Consider the following 27,530-nt stretch of genomic DNA (forward strand, 5'->3'; position numbering starts at 1 on the left):
AGTGCGGTGCACTGCTTGCAGCTGCACGTGGTCAGGAAAATGGCAAGATGCCTTGAGCATATATTCCAGCTACACCTCAGTCTTGGCTTTGATCAGGTAGCCACTGAAAGTGATGTAAGTGTCAAAGTCGTCACTGAAGATGGCGTTCTCCCGCTCCCCTTTGAAGAGCCGCACCCAAACCTCGTCTTTCTCTTCCAGCTCCAGCATGAGGCTCTGACTCTGCATGATGCTGCGGTCACTGGGCTGTGCATACAGGATGACCACCTCCTGCTCGTTCCTCATAAGATGCAAGTAGGTTTCCTTCTGGTTCCACGTGTGCGCATTCAGGCTGAAGAAGTACACTCCAGGGATGTAGCAGTAGAACTTGCCCGTGAACATGTTGAAGTGCTTGTAAAGGTTCACAAACTCGGTGTCAAAGACCACCACCTGGTAGTACTCATTGCTGTGAAGTGCCTTCTTCCTCCCCACAGAGAAGGCAGAGTAGTAGGTCTTGCAGGGTTCTCCTGGTATTCCAATGCTGCCCTTGTTGCCTTTCATTCCAGCTGCACCCCTAGGACCTAAACCCCCAGACTTCCCCGCTTTGCCATAATGACCTCGTTCCCCTCTGGTCCCTTTTTCACCTGAGGGAAGAAAAAAATAAAAAACATTTTACAAAGGAAGAAAGAAGCCCAGCAAGTTTACTAGCCAGCCAACAAGATCTGGAGAGCTCTAACATTTTTTTTTTGATTTTTTGATTTTGATATACTTTGTTAATCCCTGAAAGGAAACTATTTTCTCACACGACTTTTGGGGGTCTGAGAGCACGGTCAGCCATTGTACGGTTTCCCTAGAGAAATATTCAGATTATATGCCTTGCTCAAGGGCCCAACAGAGTGAGATCCCTTCTGGCAGTAACTGGGTTTGAACCAACAAAGTTCCAGATACCAGCACAGATCCTTAGCCTCAGAGCAATGTGTGAGGGGCCGAATTCAGCCTGGCACCATTAAAGTGCATGCAGAGCCAAGCCTGACATAATGTACTGTACTGTATGTGGTGCCGAGTCTGATCTAACGTCTGAGAACACATGTGAGCTACAGTATGTACCTTTAAATGATACTCTAACCCAGAATACACAGGCAAAAAAGTCCCAAGATACAATTTAATCAAATCTAAGCACATGGCAGTGATTATCAAAGGCAGAAACGTGTGAAGTATAAAAATAAAGAAACTAAACAATATGATAGATAGATAGATAGATAGATAGATAGATAGATAGATAGATAGATAGATAGATAGATAGATAGATAGATAGATAGATAGATAGATAGATAGATAGATAGATAGATAGATAGATAGATAGATAGATAGATAGAATTGAAGAGTCGCATAGTGTGGTGGAGGAATGATCTCCTCAGTCTGTCAGTGGAGCAGGATGGTGACAGCAGTCTGTCGCTGAAGCTGCTCCTCTGTCTGGAGATGATCCTGTTCAATGGATGCAGTGGATTCTCCATAATTGATAGGAGCCTGCTGAGTGCCCGTCGCTCTGCCACAGATGTCAAACTGTCCCGCTCCGTGCCTACAATAGAGCCTGCCTTCCTCACCAGTTTGTCCAGGTGTGAGGCGTCTTTCTTCTTAATGCTGCCTCCCCAGCACACCACCGCGTAGAAGAGGGCACTCGCCACAACAGTCTGATAGAACATCTGTTATATATGTTATATATATATACGTTATATATGTTATATGTCTAGCTGTTTCACTGGGCCTGTCCAGAGCAGGCATATAAACATAAGAACAAGAAACTGGGCAAATGAGATGAGACCATTCACTCCATCAGGCTAATCTGTTTAGTTAATAGATAAGCTGTCCGAATATTTCATCCAGATTCTTCTTAAAGGTTAACAATCAAAGTAATTTGTTCCAGATTCCCACAACTCTCTGTGTAAAGAAATGCTTAAAGGCTTGAGTCCTAAATGCATTTCCATTTAATCTTAAATGGTGTCCTCGAGTATGTGACTCACTCTCAAAGTTGAAAGAATTCTGCTGGAAAAAGCGTCCAAGTATGTCCTCCAAATGCAAAGAGAAACATACCAACTCAACAATTCCCTCCCCTTCCAGACAGCCATTCTAGCTTCCTGGTAGTTGCACCCTGGTTGAATTACCCTTTGACGAGGCATGAGACAAAATTCCTTTGTATTGAATTTTTCAATACAAAATACTTTCAAAAAGACACTTGGGCCTTGTATCATGTATTGTATGACATTACCACATGACTGAAATGAAACACAAAGGCAAACAAAATTGTCTTTCTTCGAAAGCAGGTGTCACACATGTGTAACCTGTATGTGTGTGTGTGCTAGACCATCAATGATGGTGTCTGTTAGGCTTTTTCTCTGAATTCACTGTCGTAATCTTTTTTATTTATTTATCTGGTTTGTACAACGCTATATACTGTATACCCTGCCGTTCTTTCTTATATTCTTTATATATTATTTTTAGCATGGGAAAGGTGCTATATAAATAAAATGTATTATTATTATTATTATTATTATGGGAGGCAGCTAAAGGGCCTGAATGAGAGCAATTCCACTCCAGACCAGGGGGTGGCAGAGCACACTCACGTTTTATCTCACTTCTCTGCAGACCAGTTACGGGAAATTCCGCCTGACCCTGATGACGTCTCTTCCGTTTTCCGCCCCACTGATGACGTCTCTTCCATTTTCCAGCCCCATTGATGACATTGCTTCCTCTGCTTGCCTTTAAAACCGCCATCTTGACAATCTCAAATCAGTTCTGTGCTAGACTCAAACCTGTACACATCTTTACAACTAATTTATCCATTTTCAGCCAGGAATATTATACGGGAGGTTGCCCCAAACCTTTTTTTGGCTCCTTTATTTGTCTGTCTTTAACAAAGGGAATTAAATTGAAATTTTGGTTTCCTCCGGGCGCTCCGGTTTCCTCCCACAGTCCAAAAGACATGCAGGTTAGGTGGATTGGTGATTCTGAATTGTCCCTAGTGTGTGCTTGGTGTGTGGGTGTGTTTGTGTGTGTCCTGCGGTGGGTTGGCACCCTGCCCTGGATTGGTTCCTGCCTTGTGCCCTGTGTTGGCTGGGATTGGCTCCAGCAGACCCCCGTGACCCTGTGTTCAGATTCAGCGGGTTGGAACATTGTTTAAGCATCTTTTATTACATGCCATGTGTTTTATGAGTGGTCCCCCAAAAGGCAGAGCCACCTGCCCATCACCTTCAAGGGATTGCCTTTACTCCTACAAAGAATGGGATAACCCACCATTCCTTTGCGGTTCATTCTGAATTTGCTTGTAGTGTAGTGAGTTTCTCAAGTTATTATTTTCTTTTTTGGAGTTTTGTAGATTTTTTGACCTCTGTGCTATGTTTTTCTACTACTTTTTTGATTTTCTATTGGGAATGCGTTTGCTATTGGAATTGTCTTTTTTGAAAGCATTGCCTTCCGTGCCTTTGTGCTCCTGAGAGCTTATTTTTGTTTAATACAGCTTCAGAAAAATAATTCTTTCTATTATAAAGATACCATGTTGCCCTTGTTGCAAATAGCTTGTTTTTTTGGCCGGATTTCCCCATCTAGTGGGCACATTTGTGTGATTGTGAACTCTCAAGTTCATAACAGTCACATCCTTGAACATATGTAGAGAATCACAACATTGTTTCATGAATACACCACTGCATGCACAGGCTTGTTTTCAAACTGAACTCCATTGGGATGAGCAGCACATGAGCGTATCATCGTATTGTAACTCAAACACTGTTGGGAGCAGCAAGCTGCAAGTTACTGCAACTCTCTTGAGTCATCAGAGTAAGAAGGAGTGATCGAGTTTGGAGATACACCTTTCCCTGATACCGATTCAAAAATGGTGATAGAGTACAGCATGGAGGAATAATACAGCAGTGGATATGGCAACAGCAGACCTCTAACATGATGGAGAGAGAAAGTAGACAAATTTCCAACATTTGCTTTTTTGGTCAAACAATAAATCTGTCCCGGCTATGTCAGTAATCAGTGAATGTGTCAACTGCAGGGAATATTGTCGCAGCAGAAAGGTCTCAGTTTCATGCTGATCGGCATTTTTCCAAAAAGGATATATAACATTATACTTTTATCATAGATCCAGTCAAGACTCATAGCTGATGGGTCAGTAAGGCATTCAAGAAGAACAAAATGACAACCATTGTTGGAGCAATGTCTGATGCTAACTCTGAAAACAAAAAAATCAGTTTAAATCAGGATGGTTTTGCAGTGCAGTAACTTTATACTATACTAGCTGTGTAAGCCCGTGCAGTAAAAAGCCTGGGCTCCTAGAAACTATTGAAATCGTCAGAAAAGAAATTGAAACGCAGAGTCGGTGGTTTCGTTTTGCAGATGTGCTCGGCCCCCTTGTCTATCAGCAGCTAAGCGAGTTTCTCTCTCATTTGTCTTTCCTCGGTGGTTTCACTTTGGTGACGGAGTTGCTTTCTATCAGCTTCATGCTGTAGCCTCATACGTCATTAACTTGGGACTGCCTTGCTGTAGCCTTGCACTTCCGGGCTGGACAGACAGACAGACACACTTCCACACATAGACGTTTATATATAAGACTAAGGGGCTTCGCCCCCTGCTCGCTCCGCTCGCCAACCCCCCCCCGGCCTGCGCTACACGCCAGCAACTTCATGTCTCTGCCACTTGCATATGTGGATTTTCACCAAACAAGAAAGCTTTTAATTCTCGTGGATAGGCCTCTTCAATAATCTTAATACATAATTCGCCAGCCTCCTCACTCACTCACTCACTCACTCACTCACTCACTCACTCACTCACTCACTCACTCACTCACGTCTGTCCGAAGCCGAATGCACGGTCGCCTTTTGCGCAGCTGCCAGAAAAACCTTACGAGACCGACATCGCGGCAGGAGGCAGATTTCCGGCCGTGAAAATTCAAAGAGAAAGGCAACTTCGACCGACATCCAACCCCAACATTGCGGCAGGCGGCGGATTTACGGCCGCAAAAATTCAAAGAGAAAGACCACTTCAATTAAAGCTCTAAAGGCCTGAAAGGCGATTTCAACTACAGCTCGAGGCCTAATTACACATTCTGATTCAATTACGCATTCATTCAATACACGTATATCAGGTTTGTGGTGCTTATACTTATTACTATTCCACTTGTGCCCATTTCATCTTACGTTGTCAAAACGGGCTCTTTGTCTAGTAATAATAATAAATGACATTTATATAGTGCTTTTCTCAGTACTCAAAGCGCTATCCACACAGGGAGGAACCAAACCCACAATCTTCCACAGTCTCCTTACTGCAAACCAGCAGCACTACCACTGCGCCACTTCATTGGGAAGAAACACTAGTTTTCCCTGATGGCAACACGAATTAGACGATCTACAAGTCTCTGACTTAAAGTTTAAATCCGAACAATATCTACATACTTCTGTCATATCAGCTCTGTTGTTATATTCAATCTCTTTTCGCTGTTCCGTTATTTCACCGAGTAATAATTTCCGTTTGTTTGCGCTAATGTGATCTTTACTATCATTTTTTTGAGACTTTCAAATTTTAGTACTTTCATTCATTATCTCTAACCTGCTCTGCATGTGTATCGCGCCAACATTTTTGAATTCTTTACGACGTTCTACTTTGTCATCTTCTCTTTGTCTTTTATTTCTGGCCCCATTCCTGGTTAAATCTCTTGGCACAAAGTCTTGTCTTGTGGGATGTGAAAGTGTCTCTCTGAGAAAATCACGTCTCGTCCCAGGCTAAAAAGTCTCATCTCGTTCCAGGATTTTTTTATTATAATAGAGAGATTTAAAGAGTAATTTTTGTCAATTGTACAGTGTACAGTGAAATTCTTATTTCCTTGTGATAATCAACATGCAACAAGTCTTACATTACTGCAGCACAAATATTTAATGTTAATAGTGTAGTAGTTGGCAGATAACACTTAAGATGGGCAGGGATGGATGCATATCGACAGTCAGTGACCTGTCACAGAGTTAAACTGAGCTCTGCTTTCCATAAACTCTGGGATTATTCACAATACACTTTACAAGCCTAGGGAAGCTTCCAGAATACAGGCGGAGACTCTCTGAGCATAGGATAAATAAAAGCCCTCACAGAAGATAAGTGGTCTTCAATTGAATGCAGAGAGAGAGAGAGACAGCGTGTGACAGTGACAGAGAATCAGGGGCAAGAATAAGTGGATGGTGTCTGCTAGTTTATGAAGCGTTTCCCAAGGTGCTAACAGTTGGAAGGTGCTGCTTCTCAGACTGTAATCTTTCATTCTTATATAAACATGGCCGTTCTTGGGCTAAACTGTCATTTGGTGTGTGCCTCAGTCTTTCCATCTTGGTGTTTGTTACAATATTTAAGATTATTTTATCCTAATACAAAACACAAGGTCTACAAAAAAGACTTGTGCATTTGCATAATATTTCAATTTATTTTGCAATGTTTTAATTAATAAAGTAATGCTAATTTCTTTTATGAAGCTATCATATCAGGGGGATTGGTTCCTGCCTTGTGCCCTGTGTTGGCTGGGATTGGCTCCAGCAGACCCCCGTGACCCTGTGTTCGGATTCAGCGGGTTGGAAAATGGATGGATGGATGGAATGCTGTATTGTGAAGCCTGAATCACCACATGAATTGTGTCCTGGGCTAAGTGTTTCGTCTCAAGCTTACATCTGACTCTAGATTCTGCTCATCACTGACACAAAGTAGGTAGAATAATTCATCATTGCATTCAGGAAACACTAGGGGGCTCTGCCCTCTGCTTGCTTCGCTCGCCAACCCCTGGGTGGATGCAACATGCTAGCCACTTCATGGATCTGCCGCTCACGTCTGGGGAAGCGGATGTACAATTTAAACAGATTGTTATTTTCATGGGGATTGTTACATATGCATAATAGAACTAACTATTTTACATTACAGCGAGTAATTAACCATAGTAAAAAACAGTAAAATGTAATAAATTGAAAGAAAATTATGTTTCATGTTGCGTTAGAGGTATTCATTGCGTTATATGTTTTCGTTCTGTTTGGCTTTGAAATTAACACGCAAATACTTTTTAAACTTACACTTTTACTGTAAACCTTCAGTAAAAACAATTTTTTTAGTTTAAGTTTTCGTCAATATCACTTTGCATTTTGATTTCGCGTTTGGACGTATAACTGCCCGTGAGTGAATATCATTACTTTCTCTCTAATAAATAAACCGACTTTTTTGAATGTTTGTCCCTGTGATTTGTTAATTGTCATAGCAAAAGCTATTCTAACGGGAAACTGTAAACGTTTTAATACGAATGGCATATCAAGATCTCCTTTGGTGTCTCATGTTAGATGGACTACATTACCTTTCTTCTCGCCTGTTAAAATTTTACATGTCATTGCCATGTAACCGATCAACAATTTTCGTGTTAATTCATTTGACTTCATCGTTTCTCAGTGCTAGGATTGCCCGTGTACTCATTTTTTCTGTTAATTTCTTCAATAAGATTTAGACATAATAAGTCTTCTTTAATCGGGAACTTAAAGTGAAGTAAATGTAAAAATTTATAAGAGCTGAGAGAGCAGGAACTGAGTCTGACACAGGCCCGGTCTTAGGTATTATGGGGCCCTAGGCGAAAGGGGGGTCCAGGGGCCCCCCTGGAAGCTCTGTGAAATGCGTGAAAATTAGACCAAGGAGTCGATCCGGGGCCCTAGGCAGTCGCCTACTTCGCCTATGCCTAAGGCCGGGCCTGATTGGGACAAATAATGCTGTAGTATATTTAAGTATATATGACTATTGCTCACTCGGACAATTTGTTTTGGGGGCCCCCAAGAAGGCGGGGGCCCTAAGCTATAGCTTGTGTAGCTTATACGTAAATCCTGCACTGGTCTGACAAAAGCATTCACACGCATGAGAGGTAAGAGGACCGCGGATGTGGCTGTAAATGGTTGAGAGGAGGGCAGAACTTGAGAAAAATCTCTTTGCAAGAGTCTCGTCTCAAGATTTTCTTTTATAATAGAGCGATATTACTGTGAGGAAACCACACCGAATGGTGCTGGAGAAAAATCATCCAAAATACCCACGTGAAGTATTGTTCTAAAAATTACTTTAAGAGAGAAATAATGCATTTTTTTAAAATTTTATTGATTTTATTGTAATCACACAACATTCCATACAAATAGATCAATTTTTACAAAAATAGGATCGAAAACAAAGAAAAATGCATTTTCGTAATGCACAATTCATAATATCTGGGACTCATCGCCATGCAAACTATCAATGCCACCGTGAGAAGGAGACGACATTCACAAGAGAAACAAAATGGCATTGCGGTAACATCAAAAATAAATAACCTGCTCAAGAAAACTTAGATCACATAACAAATGTCAAAAGTGAATTCCCTAAGTATTGACACCCCATAAAAGACGCCTAAATTGGCCCAAACACTTCAAGGAGGCGCTAGAAAAATTAAATAAAGAAACCAATCACAAGGCTGTCTGCCAGACTTTCTCAGTGAAATGTGAGTTTAAGGCTCATTTCAGAAAACACACAGCAACTGAGCAATGCTGGCAGATTTTCTGCCTTTTTTCTTGTTTCGCATTTGTCTAGAAAGATGGAATCTATATTGTTATGAATGGAAAATAAGTTGTGAACGGCAGTATTCACAAGTTTTTGAAAAGGCGGCTCTCTACTTATCTGCCATCTTAATAAGCTGTATATTCAGCTGTGCGGGGTGAGCCTACTTGGCGCTCAGACGTTTCTTAATCTCCTCCAGTTCCTAATAAACACCACATCTACAGCCAGCATTCTTACTCTGCGAGGCCCTAATCAAGTTTTGTAGTTTACTACGCACCCCCACCATAACAGTGTGTGCCCAATACCACTTTGCTTGAATAACTTGCAATTAAAATTTTTAGGTTTTATCCTAAAAAAGTTCTTTAGAACCACAAAATACAAAGTCCAAAAAGAAATGTGGCAGGAAAACTATGGTAAGAATTCAAAAGCCAAACATAATGCTAGGGAGCGGACTGAAATCGTCTTGGCATCCTGATTTTTATGTGGTTAACTACTCACTTAGGAGCTGCTTCTGTGCTTGCGAGGGCCTCGGTTTCATGCTACCCTTGTTCTGGCCTCACTTCTGCCCTGAGCAGAGAACAGGGCTGGTACAAAGAAAGAAGAAGGAACCAGTGGAAGGTGTATTCCTCAGCAGATGGCTTAGGAGACGGAGTACTCATGAGAGGGTAGGATGCCTCAGTCCAAGGAAGGCCCAAATGAATGGCATGAGCAGGGTGCAACTAGGCAGCACCCTCATGTCATGGTGATGAGTGAAAGTCAAGCCAGCATGGCCCAACATCTGGCATGAGTAGAGGGTACTACTTATATTAGGAAAGCATGTATAAGGCAATGAGAGATCCCTGTAATTGGTATATAAAGAGTCATGAAAGTGAGCTTCAAGTCATAAATGGGCAGTACCAGTAAGTGGCACGAACAGACTGCAGCTAGAGGGTGTGCTCACATTTGGGAGGCAGCATGCCATCACATGTTATGCACAGGACTTCCTTTATGTACAGTGGATCCAGAAAGTATTCAACATCATTTACTTTCTGCACCATTTACTGTGTTGTAGATTTAATTTTAAATTGACATATTTGACATTACGGTGGCGCAGTGGGTAGCGCTGCTGCCTTGCAGTTAGGAGACCCAGGTTCACTTCCCGGGTCTGCCCTGCGTGGAGTTTGCATGTTCTCCCCCTATCTGCGTGGGTTTCCTCCCACAGTCCAAAGATATGCAGGTTAGGTGCATTGGCGATTCTAAATTGTCCCTAGCGTGTGCTTGGTGTGTGTGCCCTGTGTGCCCTGTGGTGGGCTGGCGCCCTGCCCGGGGTTTGTTTCCTGCCTTGCACCCTGTGTTGGCTGGGTTGGCTCCAGCAGACTCCCGTGACCCTGTAGTTAGGAAATAGCAGGTTGGATAATGGATGGATGGATATTTGACATTCTTTCCCATGAGTCTACATCCAATAACCCATAATGACAAATGAAAACATGTGTGCAAATATATTCAAAAAACTGAAGTGTGTCCTTTATAAATATAAATATTCAGACTGTTTGCTGTGGCATTCCAAACCGTACTCAGGTGTTTACTTTAAATCTCCATGAGACGTGTCCAGAGCTTAACTGGAGATCAAATGTCACAAATTAAACTGATTGGAATCGTTTAGAAAGGCACACATGTACCTGTATATAGAAGGTCCCACAATGCACATTGCATGTCAGGAAAAATCCAAGCCATAAAATTCAAAGAACTCTCTATACATCTCTGTGATCCAATTATGATGAGGAATAAATCAGGGCAATGGCATCAGACCATCTGTAAAGCTTTGAGCATTCCCATGAACACAGTGGCCTTACAGATTGTGAAATGGAAGAAGTTTGGAACCACCACAAATCCTTCTAGAGATCACTGTCCAAATGGAGTAACCAGGCAAGACAGGGCTCAGTAAGATTGGTGACCAAGAATCTGATGGTCATTCTGGCTGTGCTCCAGAGAACCTGTGTGGAGGTGTGGAGGTGGGAGAAACATCTAGAAGTACAACCATCCCTGCAACACTCACTGATGTGGGCCATACAGAAGCCTCCCCTCAGAACAAAACACATGAAAGCCCACTTGGAGTTTGTAAAAAGATAAGAGAAGTACTACAAACTAGAGATGTGAGACTTTCTTCCCTGATGCAACCAGGAACCACTCATCACCTGCGCAATGCAATTCCAGCGAAGAAGCATGGTGGTGGCACCATCGTGTGTGGGTTTGTTCTTCAGCAGCAGGGAGTGGGAGACTAATCATGGTTGAGGGAAAGCCGAACAGAGCAAAATGCAGAGATATCCATAATGGTAACCTGCTCCAGAGCACTCTGGATCGCAGAATGGGCTGAAGGTTAGCCTTCTAACTGGACAATGCAGCTAACGAAAAAGCAAAAGCAATACAGGAGTGGCTTAGGGTCAACTCTGTGAATGTCATTTAGTGGCCCAGCCAAAGCACAAATCTGAACACAACCAAACATCTCTGGAGAAACCTGAAAATACTGTAGCTGTCCACTGATGTTCTTCATCCAACCCGACAGAGCTCGAGAGGATCTGCAGAGAAGAACGGTAGTAAATAAGAAGACTCCAGGCTGGTACCACTGCCAAAAGGGGCCTCACCACACACTAAGTAATGGGTCTGAATACTTATGTCAATGGGATATTTCATTTCTTTTATTTTTAATAAATACGCACAAGTTGCTAAAATCCTGTTTTTTGGGGTATTGCGTGATGTTTGATGTAAGACACAATTAATTAAAATGTTTATTAGCACAAACCTGCAACATAACAAAATGTGGAAAAAGTAAAGAAGCCTGAATATATTCTAAAGGCACTGCGTTAGGTTCTGACATCTATCTTAGTATTCCGCCTAAGCTAATTGTGGCACTCACTTGAACTAAAAAAATAAAAAGATCAAATCGATACATTTTTGTAGAGCGTTTCCCAAACATCACAAGATCTTGTCTCCTTACCTTTAAGGATGGTAATGTTGATCTGGGGCACCACCTGGTAGGCAGGGTAGGGATATGGATGGGGCGGAGGTGGCAGCTGCTCACCAGAGTCGCAACAACGCTGACATTTTAAGGGGGGAGAGGTTGACTCTGTGAATCTTCCTCCTCCTTCTTTTTCCTCACCTTCTTCTCCCCTATTTATAAACATACAAAGTGAATTTTAGGTTGTCTTTAATACATCAGTAATAAAAAATACATTTTACCCTGATGTTGAAACAATTTTTTCCAATTAGATTACTTTCATCTGCTGATTTTGTGTGGGATAAGCAGAGAACACACTGAAAAATGTCACAATAGACAATGACCCAGACAGTCTGACCACGGGAGCAGAGCAGCTTTAATAGAAATCGTATGGTTACAGAGCCAGAGTGGGACATCAAGACTCTAAGTGGGAGTTTCCTAGATCAATAATTTAAGAATTTAAGTTATTTATTCAAGACAGCCAGCATGCTGCTCCTGACAAGGAGGGTCAGCATATGTCTTGAGACTGGAAAGCACTTGAACAGTTTTGGCAGATGAGGAAGCAGTCTGCCTGTCTGGTGAATTAGAGAAGGCTCCAAGAATGGGTGGGTTTACTACCAGGCCAGTTAGCATCTGATCTCGTGAAGGAATCTGCTCAGGTGGAATTAATATGGGGGGTGCCAATAGCATCTATGGACCAACTCTTCAGACACATGTATTAGAATGAATTTTGTAACACATGTAGCATGCACTGCATTTTTCATTCCAACAGATGGTGTACATTAGTACTGCTGTTGAGAATCCCATAGCAAATATCATAATTGAGAAAACAGACAAATTGACAATAAAATGTAATAAAAGGAAATATAAAAAGATCGGCTGACACTTCTGCATTTAGATTTAAGTGCTAGAACAATAATCTATTATACACAATGGTTAAAAAGATGCATCAATACCGTAACTAAATATGAGATATTCGACATGAAAAGATAGGAAGATAGGAAAGGCACTATATAATTGACAGTAAAATCAAGTCTTGCTGCCCCACCTGGCCTGTCTACATAGGTTTTTTTCCCCACTTACTACATCATCCATCCATTTTCCAACCCGCTGAATCCGAACACAGAGTCACGGGGGTCTGCTGGAGCCAATCCCAGCCAACACAGGGCACAAGGCAGGGTGCCAACCCACCGCAGGACACACAAACACACACCAAGCACACACTAGGGCCAATTTAGAATCGCCAATCCACCTAACCTGCATGTCTTTGGACTGTGGGAGGAAACCCACACAGACACGGGGAGAACATGCAAACTCCATGCAGGGAGGACCCGGGAAGCGAACCCGGGTCGCCTAACTGCGAGGCAGCAGCGCTACCCACTGCGCCACTGTGCCGCCCCTTACTACATCAGTTAGTTTGCTTTCTCACTTCTGAGATGGCACAAGATGAGCCTTCTCTCCTTGACACCACTTCACATGCCATATTCTAAGTTTGCGCCTCACCTCCTCTCAACATTAGCTTCTGTAGGCTTGTATTCATTGTCGTCATCCAGATCACCCAAGTCCATTTTGGAGTGAGCAGTTCTGCTTGGGTCTGTCACCATGGCAATGCAGAGCTGCACCATCACAAGGGAAAGCAGTGCCATCCACATGTGGACAGGAACTTCTTGTGGACTCTTTCGTGGCATGACAAGCTGTAAGTAAACAAGTGCAACGTTAGACTGGCTGCGGCATCTTTTTTTTTTTCGGTGCACTTCGGTCTATAAGTGGAACCTCTGAATCTAACATCCTGGACCACACCTATAGTGCCATCACATTTAAGGTAAGCCCCACAGCATCTGGAAATCTACGTTTCAAAGGACACATGCACAGGTCCTTCATGTCACATAAATGTGGACACCCCGTCACACAGAAATACCTGTCAGAATAAGGCCGGCTCCATGTGTTTTGCATCTCATTATAATTTAGCTGCATTACATTAAAATGTGCCTCCAGTGTCCACATCGTGTCCCTTTTCTCTTGCAAAATTCAAATCAGCTCCTGCTCATGTGGCTGCTGTATGTGGACAGAACACTTCTGGTTGCTGCCTGATTCTGAACTCCTGCCTTTATTTAACAGGTAGATCATAATCTGATCACTAGCACATTTACACCAAGTCTATAAAGTCGTCAAATGGTACGCAGTTGTGATTGGATCACCAATATCACATATTAATGTCAATTGTGAAGAGAGCTACTGACTTCTGTTCTTGTGATCCGTATGCATGTCTCGAGCGTCGTACTCATGCTCACAGCTGGAGAGAAGGCTGGAACAGTAATAGAGCACAATTGAAATTACATACTGTACATTCAGTTCATTAAATTTATGTAAGAATATTACATGACCTGGTATGTGGTACAGCACATCTTCAACCTGAGCCTGGAACAGGGGAGAGTCCCGAGACTTTGGAAAACATCTTGCATCACCCCCGTCCCAAAGATATCACGTCCTAGTGAGCTAAACGAATTCCGGCCTGTCGCTCTGACGTCACATGTGATTAAGACCATGGAGCGGCTGCTGCTTCACCACCTGAGGCCACAGGTCCGTCACGCTCTCAACCCTCTGCAGTTTGCATACCAGGAGAAGGTGGGAGTGGAGGATCTACATGCTACACCGATCCCTCTCCCACTTGGACAGAGGCAGTGGTGCTGTAAGAATTATGTTTCTGGACTTCTCTAGCGCCTTCAACACCATCCATCCTCTGCTCCTTAGGGACAAGCTGACAGAGATGGGAGTAGATTCATACCTGGTGGCATGGATCGTGGACTATCTTACAAAAAGATCTCAGTATGTACATCTTGGGAACTGCAGGTCTGACATTGTGTTCAGCAGCACAAGAGCACCGCAGGGGACTGTACTTTCTCCGGTCCTGTTCAGCCTATATACATCAGACTTCCAATACAACTCGGAGTCCTGCCACGTGCAAAAGTTCACTGACGACACTGCTATTGTGGGCTGCATCAGGAGTGGGCAGGAGGAGGAGTATAGGAACCTAATCAATGAGTTTGTTAAATGGTGCAACTCAAACCACTTACACCTGAACACCAGCAAAACCAAGGAGCTGGTGGTGGATTTTAGGAGGACCAGACCCCTCATGGACCCTGTGATCATCAGAGGTGACTGTGTGCAGAGGGTGCAGACCTATAAATATCTGGGAGTGCAGCTGGATGGTAAATTAGACTGGACTGCCAATACTGATGCTCTGTGCAAGAAAGGACAGAGCCGACTATACTTCCTTAGAAGGCTGGCATCCTTCAACATCTGCAATAAGATGCTGCAGATGTTCTATCAGACGGTTGTGGCGAGCACCCTCTTCTACGCGGTGGTGTGCTGGGGAGGCAGCATAAAGAAGAGGGACGCCTCACACCTGGACAAACTGGTGAGGAAGGCAGGCTCTATTGTTGGCATGGAGCTGGACAGTTTAACATCTGTGGCAGAGCGACGGGCACTGAGCAGACTCCTGTCAATCATGGAGAATCCACTGCATCCACTGAACAGGATCATCTCCAGACAGAGGAGCAGCTTCAGTGACAGACTGCTGTCACCGTCCTGCTCCACTGACAGACTGAGGAGATCGTTCCTCCCTCACACTATGCGACTCTTCAATTCCACCCGGGGGGCTAAACGGTAACATCATACAAAGTTATTGTCTGTTATACCTGCATTATTATCACTCTTTAATTTAATATTGTTCTTTATCAGTATGCTGCTGCTGGAGTATGTGAATTTCCCCTTGGGATCTATCTATCTATCTATCTATCTATCTATCTATCTATCTATCTATCTATCTATCTATCTATCTATCTATCTATCTATCTATCTATCTATCTACCTATCTATCTATCTATCTATCTATCTATAAAGCAGCTCCTTGAGCAGCGTTTTTGGTGCAGACACAGCAAATCAGAGTGCAGTTTGATTGCATCTCCCATTGGGCCAGATGCATGGCTGCAGGTGAGCCTCAGATGTGGACTCACTGGCTCGCTTGGTTTGATTCATGAAGCCAGGGGATTGAGTGACATACGGGTTACCCCGGGTGCAGAACTGGGCACTGCGTATGAGCGGGCAAAGGGACAAAGCAGCTGGGAGAGTATGGAGACACAGAGCACCTGAGTGGCATTGCAGAGGTGACCACTTAAGATGTCAACAGCCTTTGTCAGGACAACTCAGAAGCAGTAGGCTCAGTGGCTAATTCCTTTCCACCATCTCTTGCACCCCCTGGGTCATCGGACCACAGAGGGACATGCTGAAGTCATACAATATCTATAATTGTAGCCATCTTATCATATGATGGCTCAGAAATCCACATTCCTTGTCTTTTTATATTTTTTAACCTGCTTATCAGGTTCAGGATTGCAGGGACCTGCTGTCTTCCAATGGATTCATGATGGGAAACATCCTCAGAGGGGGCATCAGTGTATCGCAGAGCACACTGACGCATACAAACACAGTCGGCCCTTGGCTGTGATATCCTAACACTCAAACCTCAGTCTTCAGCACACACTGCTGAGGCACATCTGAAGTCGACGGAGCCTCACACAGGACCGATGCCTTTCTCATCACAGCTGCCCGCACCAAACCCAATGCCGTCTGTGTTGACTTGAGCTTCAGTCTGGGGTCAGAATTTCAGATGCATGCTTTTACTGCTTTTGTTGGCTTCATAGTGAATTAAAATATGCATTACATAATGGACACTTGACTGTACTGAGTGCCTCAATCCCAAGAGATTGTGCTGCTGGGAAAAAATCAGACCAAGTCTTGTGCTTTTTTTTTTTTTGCATTTTTTGTTAGAAGCACCCCAAGTAAAAGCAAACTACAAGAAGCTAAATAATCAACAGAACAGGCCTCTGTGTGAGTGTCAGGCTCGCCACATGAAGATAGGAAGTCCATTTACAGCACCCATAGACAGCAGGCCCCTGATAATGGGAAGCCATTGAACATCTGGGGATTTATTTGAGAATATAATGTCAAGTCAGGGCGGCATGGTGGCGCAGTGGGTAGCGCTGCTGCCTCGCAGTTAAGAGACCTGGGTGTTCGCTTCCCGGGTCCTCCCTGTGTGGAGTTTGCATGTTCTCCCCATGTCTACATGGGTTTCCTCCCACAGTCCAAAGACATGCAGATTGGGTGCATTGGCGATTCTAAATTGTGCTTGGTGTGTGTGTGTGTGTGCCCTGCAGTGGGCTGGCGCCCTGCCCGGGATTTGTTTCCTGCCTTGCGCCCTGTGTTGGCTGGGATTGGCTGCAGTGGTATCCTTCAATAAGGGCGCGCACAAAAGGGCGACCTCAATTGAGCGAATGTTTTAATATTCTTGCTTTCGCCTTTTTATACGTTCAATCATTGCCTTTATCTAATAAATTTTCTGTAATAATTTTGTTGCGTTTGCCTTTATTCGCAGCGCCCAATTGAGGTCTCCCTTTTGAAGCTCGCCTTTTTGTGCGCACCCTTATTGAATAGAACCGGCTGCAGCAGACCCCCGTGACCCTGTAGTTAGGATATAGCGGGCTGGATAATGGATGGCTGGATGGATGTCAAGTCTAGATTAAGACCCCCACAAACCTCTGGGTAATTTAATGACAAGACAGCTGATCTCACTTTTAACAATTTGTGTAAGGACACCCAGTTGTTTCATGCAGTGTGTGATATTGTCACGCACGAGCGATTAGGGGGCAGCTAAACGACCCGATGAGCCGCACAAAACCACAAGATGGGGGTCTAAAGCAGCGTCTTAACACCTCTCTCTTTGTTTTACCAGGAAAGATGAGCAACAAAAACCCACAGCACCTTGAATTCATGTTCCAGACATCTGAGGAGCTTGTGCATTGTTCCTAAACCCCCCTGATGACTTCGCCTCCAGCCGCTTATAGATGACGTCACCTCTGTCTCAAGATCTTCCACGTCAACCTCCCCTCATTCCTACTTCCATTCCCCATCACATAAATTGCTCAGTGTAACTGCCATTGTCTGTCAATTGTTTATTACAAACCTGACCGTTGTTACTGAACTCTCACGTTCTAACTGTGGCTTACAGAATACGGGGACGGACTCCCCAACCCTTCAACGGTGTTCCTGTGTTTTCTTCACAATATATATTGTGGCAAGCAGCTGGGGGTGGTACCCAGCCGGGACGCCCAGGAGGACCGGAGGAGGGCTTATGCCTCCTCCAAACCATGAGGGCGTGACCGCCCTGGTGGCTTTGGGGACCATGGGAACAGAACTTAGAAGCTCAACCCTATAGGGGCCAGAGGTCACTGCCAGGGGGTGCCCTAATGACCTGTGGAGCCCTGGCCGGGTGTGGCGGAAGTGCTGGGGGGAAGAAGACCAGGGACACCCAGAGTGCTTCCGGGTGCGCAGCCAGTACTTCCACCACACGTCCAGGTGAGCTTAAATGGGGCCGCGTCCCTCCTTTCGATGGCTGGAGTCGGGAGTGGAGAAAGACGGAGTCTTGGAGGAGAGGAGTGGAGTTGGTCAGGAGAGGAGAAAGGCATTGTTGAGGGCCTGGACTTTGGGGTGCTTGGTGCTGTGGCACTGGGTTGTGTGTGTTCACTGTGCTGTACATATTGTAAATAAACGTGTGACGGGTGATAAAATGATGTCTACCTGTCTGTGTCCAGGCTGTATCCCACAATATATATATATATATATATATATATATATATATATATATATATATATATATATATATATATATATATATATATAAGGAGTATTTTCGTTTTTGATTATTAATAAATTTACTAAGCTCTCTGTAAACACATTTTCACTTTGCCATTATAGGTTACAAGAGAATCGTAAATCCAAGAATGGCAATCAGTTTCTGTTCCAGCCGATATTTGGATGGATGACATATCATGGAGGATGGGTGCGTGTGGGGAAATGTCATTTAATTAAATAAGCATATCTGTACTAAAGGGGTTTCGTTTTGTGGAGACGTGATTCTGTTGCCTTTGCTGACACCGACTGCTGGCAGAGTGGAGCACAGCAAGTTTAGTTCACAGGTTGTGGTGTTCGTGTGCCAGCCACTGAGTCGGGGAAGCTGCTGGGTTTGAGTCTGTGACCGTTATGTGATCTATATTACTGGCACAGTGGATTAGAGCAAGTGTAGTGGACAGGTTGTGTTGTCTGGGCGCCACCTACTGACTCTGGGAAGCCGCTGTGATTGACTCTGGGGCGTGCGCCACGGTGCAGTACTTATGTGCCTCGGTGAGAAGCCACTGCGTGATGAAATATCATGGAGGGTGGGTGCGTCCTGGGACAGTTCATTTCAACGCGCTTCTGTTATTGTTTTTCTTCATGCAGTCTCGTTTTTGTTTTTTTATGGCTGTGTCGTCGTATATGCGGTGGTGTGGGCGGTTCGCGTCCGGGCGGCTGTACAACCTGGCATGCACGCTTTACCTCCGGTTTAGTTCACAGGTCGTAGGCATGGTAAAGTTTCCATTTAATTCAATAACCCTATTTGAAGTAAAGCGGTTTCTTTGTATGGGTGCCTTCGTTCATTATTTGTATCCATACGGGCTCGTGTTTGTATTACTAATCGTTGAGCTCCCTCCATTTGGATATGTGCCTCCTTTGCCTGTGCTCTGTCAGAAGTGCGTTGTGGGTGCGCTCGTTCATTGTGTTTATCCATACGGGCTCATTTTGTATTTCCGTTAGTTGAGCTCTTTCATTGTGGAGCCGTGATGTCTTTGCTTCTGGTGTGTGTGAAGCGCGTTGTGGGAGCCTCCTGGCACAGTGGAGTAGAGCAAGTGTATTTTACAGGTTGTGTTGTGTGGGCGCCACCTACTGACTCTGGGAAGCCGCTGCGTTTGACTCTGGGGCGCCGCGCAGCAGTGCGCTTCGGTGCGTCCGCCGTGCATAAATTAACTGTTGTTTAGTAATATAGATTGAGTGCAGATTCATGGGCAAAAAAGGCAAACATATCCATTTAAAATTAAATTTACAGCATAATAAGGTGTTCAGAAAGTGAATGGGTCTGATCCACTGTAGATCTGAACCTTCACAGACCCTCCAGAACTAACAACAATGCAATGCAGACATCACCTGAATTTTCCGTCTTTATTTTAGCCATCACGTGCCTGTTTAGCTAAGCCTTTAGGTGTAATGCTGATATTACGTCGGCCCCTGCTGTGTGTCTGTGTGTGTCCACCTGTGATGGACTGCTGCCCTGTCCAGGTGTTATTCCTGCCTTGGGCCTGACTCTTGCTGGGATTGGCTCCAGCTTCCCTAAGACCCTGCCCTGGATACGTGGCGGGGGAAGATGGACTGATGGATGATGTTGTAAAATTCTATTAATATGTGTAATTTGTCTGCTTTACTAGTACTTACCCTTACATTCTAGTCCCACTGTTATTTTTGATTATGACTCATTGCTGCAAAAATATGTAATAAAACAAACTGTGATTTCTGTTAATTTCATGAAGTAAATAAACAAAAATTAAAAATGTTTCCAACATACATCTCCTGACTTGCTTTTTTTATGGGTGAAATCACTAAGCTAAACAAAAATGCTTATTATCATTCTTTAATTTATTATCATTCTTTAATTTAATATTATTTATTGTATCATTATGCTGCTACTGGAGAATGTGAATTTCCCATTGGGATTAATAAAGTATCTATCTATCTATCTATCTATCTATCTATCTATCTATCTATCTATCTATCTATCTACCACCTAATCCTACCTACTATACTAAAATTAAATTAATTCTATCTATCTATCTATCTATCTATCTATCTATCTATCTATCTATCTATCTATCTATCTATCTATCTATCTATCTATCTATCTATCTACCACCTAATCCTGCCTACTATACTAAAATTAAATTAATTCTATCTATCTATCTATCTATCTATCTATCTATCTATCTATCTATCTATCTATCTATCTATCTATCTATCTACCACCTAATCCTGCCTACTATACTAAAATTAAATTAATTCTATCTATCTATCTATCTATCTATCTATCTATCTATCTATCTATCTATCTATCTATCTATCTATCTATCTATCTATCTTCTTCTTTATCAGGAATTTGACTTTTTTAATGCTTGCAATATGCTGACCAATTTTCACCTGTGTAACTTTTGTTTGTGTGTATATTCATTATTTATAATATTATCACAGTCATGTCACAAAAGCACCATTTTGTATTCTTGTCATTTTTTTATAACACCGCTGCCTATTCCCTACCTTCCCTATTTAAAATAGCGCTGCAGTAGACGTGGCATCCTAGTACAGTATTGAGGTAACACTCTTTAAATGCTCCTTTGTGCTTACCAATTTGTTTTGAATAAGAGATTTTTTGCTGGGTTTTGCACTTCTGGCTTCAATTTCCAACTGACCATTTTTAGAATTTTGACAATCAACATTTATACTATCCCTGGCCATCGGACCTTACTCTTTTTCTTTGTTAACTAATGTCTTATTTTACTTTCTTATTTTGTCTTTTATTTTTCTTTTCTTCATTATGTAAAGCACTTTGAGCTACTTTTTGTATGAAAATGTGCTATATAAATAAATGTTGTTGTTGTTGTTATACACATACCACTTCTGTAAAAATGGTGGTGTACTGGTCACATAGATACTAGAGGACAGTGGTCAGTATTTCAGTACCATGAGACAAATCCTGTGGAAAGTGTCAAATAAAAAACAACTGAAGTTTAAGTCATTTTCAAAAAGGCACAAGAGTCACTGCAGTGGTGTGGACAGTACTGGGATTTGAAAAGTGCTAATGGGAAACTCTGTAACTGGCGCAGTGCGTACTAAGGTGCCCTGAGTTGAACTGTGCCTGGATTGGCTCCATTTGCTAAAATCTTCGATTGAAAAAGTGGGTTGAAAATGGAAAACTGGTTGGATCAGCTCAATGTGTTTTTCTTACAGACATGAGTAGAGTGGGCCACAACAAGACCCCAAGCAGTCAGGTGGTGGGCAAGCTAAGCAACATCCTGAGGGCAGTACAGGTGGATTCTGTAATAAATCCTCAGGTTCACTGTTAGTGAGAAAGCAAAAGCACAGCACACATGAGGCCAAAATGACATCAGCTGTCTGGCAGCCAAAGACTAGAACTGATGTAAGGTTTAACCAGGATGTAAAGGCTTCTGTTGCTTTTGATATAAGGCCGTTATTATAAGAGGGCACCTACAACGTCTTTACCATTCTGTCTTTCTATCTATCAATCACATAGACAGACAGACAGACAGACAGACAGACAGACAGACAGACAGACAGACAGACAGACAGATAGATAGATAGATAGATAGATAGATAGATAGATAGATAGATAGATCTGTTATATAGTGCCTTTCATATCCGCATCCAAATGCCTGGATTGGCTCCACTTGCTAAGACACTGAACTGGGTAAGTGGGTTAAAAAAATGAATCAGCAGATGGTTGAGCTGAATGCACTTTCCCTAAGCAGAAGTGTAGAGTGGGGCACAACTGGACCAGCAGCCGTCAAGTTGGCAAGCTAAGCAGCATGCCGAGGACAGCAGAGGTGGATTCTGCACTGAATTCTCAGGTGCCTACTTAATGAGAAATTAAAAGCACAGCACACAAGAAGCCAAAATGACATCACTTCAGCTGTCTGGAGGCCAGAAACGGCAACTGATGTAAGATTTAATCAGGATTTAAAGGTGACAACACCAGACTCTTTTTGTTGCTTTTTATATCAGGCCATTAAAATAATAAAGTGTTTGCCATTCTGTTTATTCTATCTATCTATCTATCTATCTATCTATCTATCTATCTATCTATCTATCTATCTATCTATCTATCTATCTATCTATTATATAGTGCCTTTCACATCTATCTATCATGGCACTAGAGAGTGGTAACATGTTGTGTGTTGGTCAGACATGCAGGTTAGATTTTTCCATACATGTGACACAACTATTACCACTACAAAACTGACTTTGTGATGCTTGCAGACTAGTAGAAAGTTCCAGAATCCCTCCAATCTCAGGCACCAAGCTAATTGCTTCTTAATTCTGCATCCTCCTACAGATGCAAATGCCCAGATGTTTGAGAGCTCAACCGGAAATCTCTCTGAACTGCAGTGGGGTGGCTTGGTGGAAACCTCTTCTTATTTTTGTGCTTGTTCGAAAGGCAAATGGTGATTCTGAGCTCCCTTCAGTTTACCGCAATGAGCAGGAGGGCTGGAATGTCCCTCAGCTGCCAGCAGCCTAAGTTTACGATTGCCCCGTGGGACAAAGCAACAGAGCGTCAGGCTTGGAAATACACTGTGCGCTGCCCCAGAGCGGCTTCACCTGGATTAAGGTCTCTGTTAGAGAAGCACGAGAGGCCAACTTGTATGTACATGCAGACCCAGTAGCTGTCCAGCTGCACGGTTCCTCTCTGCACAACAGACTGAAAGTTAGTGAGCAACAAGAGAATTAAAACAAAAGTAAGACATCAGCCAAAGCCACTATAAGAGAAACAGAGAAAGAGGGAAAAAGAGGAAATTAGTGCAATAAACACAAGCCGGCATAGTGGGAAAAGGCAACTTGAGAATGGATAATAAAGCTGCCCTTACCTTGTGCAGACGAGGAGCGGCTGAACTGAAGGCTTCTTCTCCGTGTGCTCTTGTTCCCCTCAAGTGTCTCAAGCCGCTTCCCTTACAGCTGCATTCTGGAATCTCAAGTGAAACAAAGCAGGGCACAAATACAAAATGCGAGGGAGGGAGGGAGGGAGGGAGGGAGGGAGAAATGGAGGGAGGGAAGTAATGAGTGGAGGAGAGAGCGGGACGCAGCCACCACTTCACTTCCAGTCTCATGTGCATGAGTCCACAATAAAAAAAAGAATACAGCCAATCATAAATAAGCACCCAGCATACTTCATCTACCTTGTGTTGGCTGCTTTTTGGTAAATTGGCAAGGCTGGGCGCTATATAAAAAAAGAGAGCTAAGCAGCATCATCTAGAATCTATTTTGGCTGTCTCTTAATGGAAAGTGCATCTCTGATGCCAAGATGCGCCCTGAAACAAGCAAGAAACTGCAAGGCAGTGGAAACAGTGATTGGTGATTATTAAGGGAACATCTGATGAGATGATTTCTGAACATCAACTCAAGTTTTCAGTTTTAGTGCCATGTTCCCTTTTTGATGAGAATCACTGTTATCGATGGTGGATCTGGTCTTTGCCTGAAGGGAGGCCTGACCTACCGAAAAACAGGCATGTGTGGCTATGGTGCTAAATGGAGAAATCTCCAAATTTCAATCAAATTTAAATCTCCGCCCTTTGACAGGTTTTTATTTTAAATCCTGCAAGGTGTCCATTCACCCTCCTCGTATGGACAAACCAACAGGTTAAAAGGTCATTTTTGGAAGTCACTTCCTTATCCAAGTTTACGGATTCAGAATAACCCTTTCTGTACCTTCAAACCCCTTTACTTTTACTTCTCTGGTTTTTGACTTGGCTTGAATTTTTGACTTTGATTTTTGTCTTGCAATATGGCCTGGGTAGCAGTACGGCAGGCTTCTTGGTTTTCGGCTAATTTTTTGATTTTGCCTTTATTCAGATGTCGCCATGGATCTTTTCTTGTCAAGCAGACACTTGACATGAGAAGGCCCCGAGGTAGCCTGAACCTCCAATTCTTGGATCTCATTACACGTTGTGGAACTTGACCCGGACACCGACAGGCAGACACGTTTAAATTACCCCACACACGTTTATTCAGGGTTTCCATTACACACTAATTACTCACAAGCCCCCAATACCCCTCAGTCCAGGCCAATCAACAATGCCTTCTCTCCCTCTTTGTCTTCAGTCCACCTCCTTCTCTCCTCCAGAGACCTTGTCCTTCTTCCACCCGACTCAAGTGCTCCTCTGAAGGGATGCGGCCCCTTTAAATAAGCACCCAGATGTGCTCCAGGTGTTTTCCCGGCAATCTCCCACTGACACGCCCCAGTGTGGCGGAAGTGCCAGCTGTATCCCCGGAAGCACTCCGGGTGTCCCCTCTTTTCTTCCCCCCAGCACTTCCGGGTGTGGTGGAAGTGCTGAGGTCCAGGGTCCTACTGGTATTGGGGTGCCCCCTGGCGGTGACCACGGGCCCCTACAGGGTCGAGCTTCCCAGCTCTGTACCTGTGGCTCCCAGGGTGGTTGCCCCCTCGAGGTCTGGAGGAGGCACAAGCCCTCCTCCGGTCTTCTCGGGCGTCCCGGCTGGGCACCACCCCCATCCGGGTACCACAACGTGTTGCATCATAAGCTTTCAATTAAGACCATCATCAAGGTGTAAAGCCCAGTGGTTTTTGCCTGACACATTAACACCCTTAGAATGTTATATACGAGGGCAATCCCAAAAGTAAGGTCTCCTATTTTTTTAGAAATACAAACAACCGTTTATTTTCTATAATGTTTACATCATTTTAAAGGTTAAAGACTTATTTATTTTTGTACATAAACGCCGTTTCGGTCGATGCATTTTTGTAGACGCTGTGGTAGTTTTAGAATGCCCATGTCATACCAGCTCACTGCCATGTCCTTCAGGAAGCATTGAACCTCATCTTTCACCTCTTCGTCGGAGCAGAATCGCCTTCCGGACAAATGTTCTTTCAACTTACGGAACAGGTGGTAGTCACTGGGTGCCAAGTCCGGACTATAGGGTGGGTGGGTGATGAAGTTCCAACCGCCGATCTTTACGCATGTTTTCCTCAACCTTCGTGACTGTCTCGTTGGAAATTGACGGTCTCCTGCGCAAACTTCGCACTTGGCGGTGGCGTTCAACAGGAGCTCCATTTTCAAGTGCTGCCAAGCCAAGATTGAGCATCCTAGCGAAACCGCACATGCTTGTTTGGGAGTGGAGGAAATACCAATCACAACAGTGTGGCCAACAGCCGTACGAACAGTTTCTCTAAGTCCCCACCGCTTTGGAGACATTACTTTTGGGATTGCCTTCGTATATATATAGGCAGTACATTACATGCTGTGTAATTTTTATTTAATATTATGGGCGGCACAGTGGCACAGTGGCGCAGTGGTAGCGCTGCTGCCTCGCAGTTAGGAGACCCAGGTTCGCTTCTTGGGTCCTCCCTGTGTGGAGTTTGCATGTTCTCCCCGTGTCTGTGTGGGTTTCCTCTGGGTACTCCAGTTTTACTCCCACAGTCCAAAGACATGCAGATTAGGTGCATTGGTGATCCGAAATTGTCCTTGGTGTGTGTGCCCTGCGGTGGGCTGGCAACCCTGCCCGGGGTTTGTTTCCTGCCTTGCGCCCTGTGTTGGCTGCGATTGGTTCCAGCAGACCCCTGTGATAATGGATGGATGGATTTAATGTTACATCTTATATATAAACGTCTGCGCATGGACGTGTGTCTGTCTGTTCGGCCCGGAAGTGAGAGGCGGAGTCGAGGTAACGGCTCCGCCTCTGAGGAAACAGAAAACTCGCTTAGCCGTTAATAATACAAGCGAGGCCACAGCACGTCTGTAAAACAAAACCTTGGAAGAAAGGCAAAGTCACTTATAATAATTCATTGCATTTATATTGCACTTTTCTCGCTACTCAAAGTGCTCAGCAATTGCAGGTTAAGGGCCTTGCTCAAGGGCCCAACAGAGCAGAGTCCCTATTGGCATTGACGGAACTCGAACCGGCAACCTTCCGATTGCCAGTGCAGATCCCTAGCCTCGGAGCCACCACTCCACTTAGCTACTAACATCGGCAAAACAGTATCCCTTTTACCCGTGATGATTAATTTTTGACTGTAAAAGTACTCACTGGCTGGTAGCGATGCTCTTTCCCAAACAAGGCGCTGGCCCAAGATAACATGAATAAAGTGAACCCTCAGAAAGCACTACATTCCCGACAAGCTTTCTGCTGGCTTCATTTTTTGTGGCTGATGTATTCCAAGAAGGTCACAACATGGTGCTTGTGGGGTCTGTTTTGAAAGAACACTCTGAGTATTTGGTTTGCAGTCATGCGGGTCCTCAGTCTGTCTTCAGAGGCAGTTACTAAGCTACAGCATGGTGGGGATGCTTAGCTATCGTGTCAGATTTCCAGTAGTGCAATGCCTTTATTTTGTTTCATTGCTTCACAATCACCAAGTCTGCCACATTTAAAAATGAGCTGCTGCAGAAAACGATGGCTGCACGTCATTGGGCGCGAGCTACAATGCTGATTTAGTCTTGCCATTTTAGCACCTGTCGCAGGCTGAGGCCCTTATCGTCCTCTTGAACCCTCTGACTCGACTCCAGACACCAGGTAAAAGTCCAAATATTACTTTTATTTAGACAATACAGTGCACAAAGCACCCTCCACTCCACAATACTCATAAACTAATCAATAAACACACTATAATCAATAATCAATCCTCCACACTCCCAGACACTTCGCCACCCTTCCTCCCAGCTCAGCTCAACGTACTGGTTTCCCAGAGTCCTTTATATAGTCCCTGACCCGGAAGTGTTTCTCCCTTCTGTCCATGTGATCATGAACACTTCCGGGTCGGATAAAAAGCTCCTTTCTTCAACCTGGAAGCACGTCGTTGCCTCTTGTCATGTGATCATGACGCACCTCCAGGTTATAGGGCAAGTAAGAGTCCGGCAGCCTCCCCACAGCGACTCCTGGTGGTCCCCATGGTATCCAGCAGGGCTGTGCATATAAACTACAAAGTCCATGAGGCCCTGCTGGAATTCAGGGAACGTCCACGCTGTTGGGAGAGCTCCATCTGGCGGCCTGGGGGTGAGGGCCGAAATATTTAGCCGGCCACACACCACACACCATACAGAGCTGCTGAGACGTAGACATCCGTGGGAGCAGCAGTGATCTGGTGCATCCCGGCTAAAGAAAGTAAGGCAGTCCTTTTAGCTCAAGAACAAAAGAGGAGTCAAGGTGAGGTTGTTATACTTCCTAATCATAGCGCTGGTGAGTGGTAAATATATTGTATGTTGATTGGCACATGGAAGTAACAATTTCATAAAACTCTGTACACATCACAATATTCTTCTTCTTTCGGCTGCTCCTGTTAGGG

The 27,530-nt window shown here is 43.9% G+C and overlaps 1 protein-coding gene and 1 long non-coding RNA gene across 2 annotated transcripts in view; both read right to left on the reverse strand.

Annotated features, from left to right (window-relative positions):
- On the reverse strand, window positions 1–23,444 carry c1qtnf1 (C1q and TNF related 1). Its single transcript, XM_028819525.2, has 4 exons — window positions 23,107–23,444; window positions 13,034–13,224; window positions 11,531–11,703; window positions 1–620 (listed from the first exon to the last, which is right to left on the reverse strand). The coding sequence occupies exons 1-4, from the start codon at window positions 23,350–23,352 to the stop codon at window positions 70–72; spliced, it is 1,161 nt and encodes a 386-aa protein (XP_028675358.2). The 5' UTR covers window positions 23,353–23,444; the 3' UTR covers window positions 1–69.
- LOC127530178 (uncharacterized) overlaps window positions 1–26,156 on the reverse strand; it is a 34,361-nt gene extending 8,205 nt beyond the window's left edge. Inside the window, exon 1 of the long non-coding RNA XR_007936706.1 lies at window positions 26,024–26,156. This is a non-coding gene — a long non-coding RNA (uncharacterized LOC127530178). The remainder of the gene's footprint in view (window positions 1–26,023) is intronic.
- Between the last annotated feature and the right edge of the window lie 1,374 nt (window positions 26,157–27,530).

The sequence above is a fragment of the Erpetoichthys calabaricus genome, chromosome 14 (assembly GCF_900747795.2).
Source record: "Erpetoichthys calabaricus chromosome 14, fErpCal1.3, whole genome shotgun sequence".
In the NCBI taxonomy this organism is placed as follows: domain Eukaryota; kingdom Metazoa; phylum Chordata; class Cladistia; order Polypteriformes; family Polypteridae; genus Erpetoichthys; species Erpetoichthys calabaricus.

Bases quoted from the DNA above. Each gene is read 5' to 3' on its own strand.
- c1qtnf1 (XM_028819525.2), bottom strand. From the start codon at position 23,352: ATGCACATGAGACTGGAAGTGAAGTGGTGGCTGCGTCCCGCTCTCTCC. The intron at 13,225-23,106 runs GTAAGGGCAGCT...GTTTACTTACAG, and splicing joins CCGCTCCTCGTCTGCACAAG to CTTGTCATGCCACGAAAGAG. The intron at 11,704-13,033 runs GTGAGGCGCAAA...GTTTATAAATAG, and splicing joins GAAGCTAATGTTGAGAGGAG to GGGAGAAGAAGGTGAGGAAA.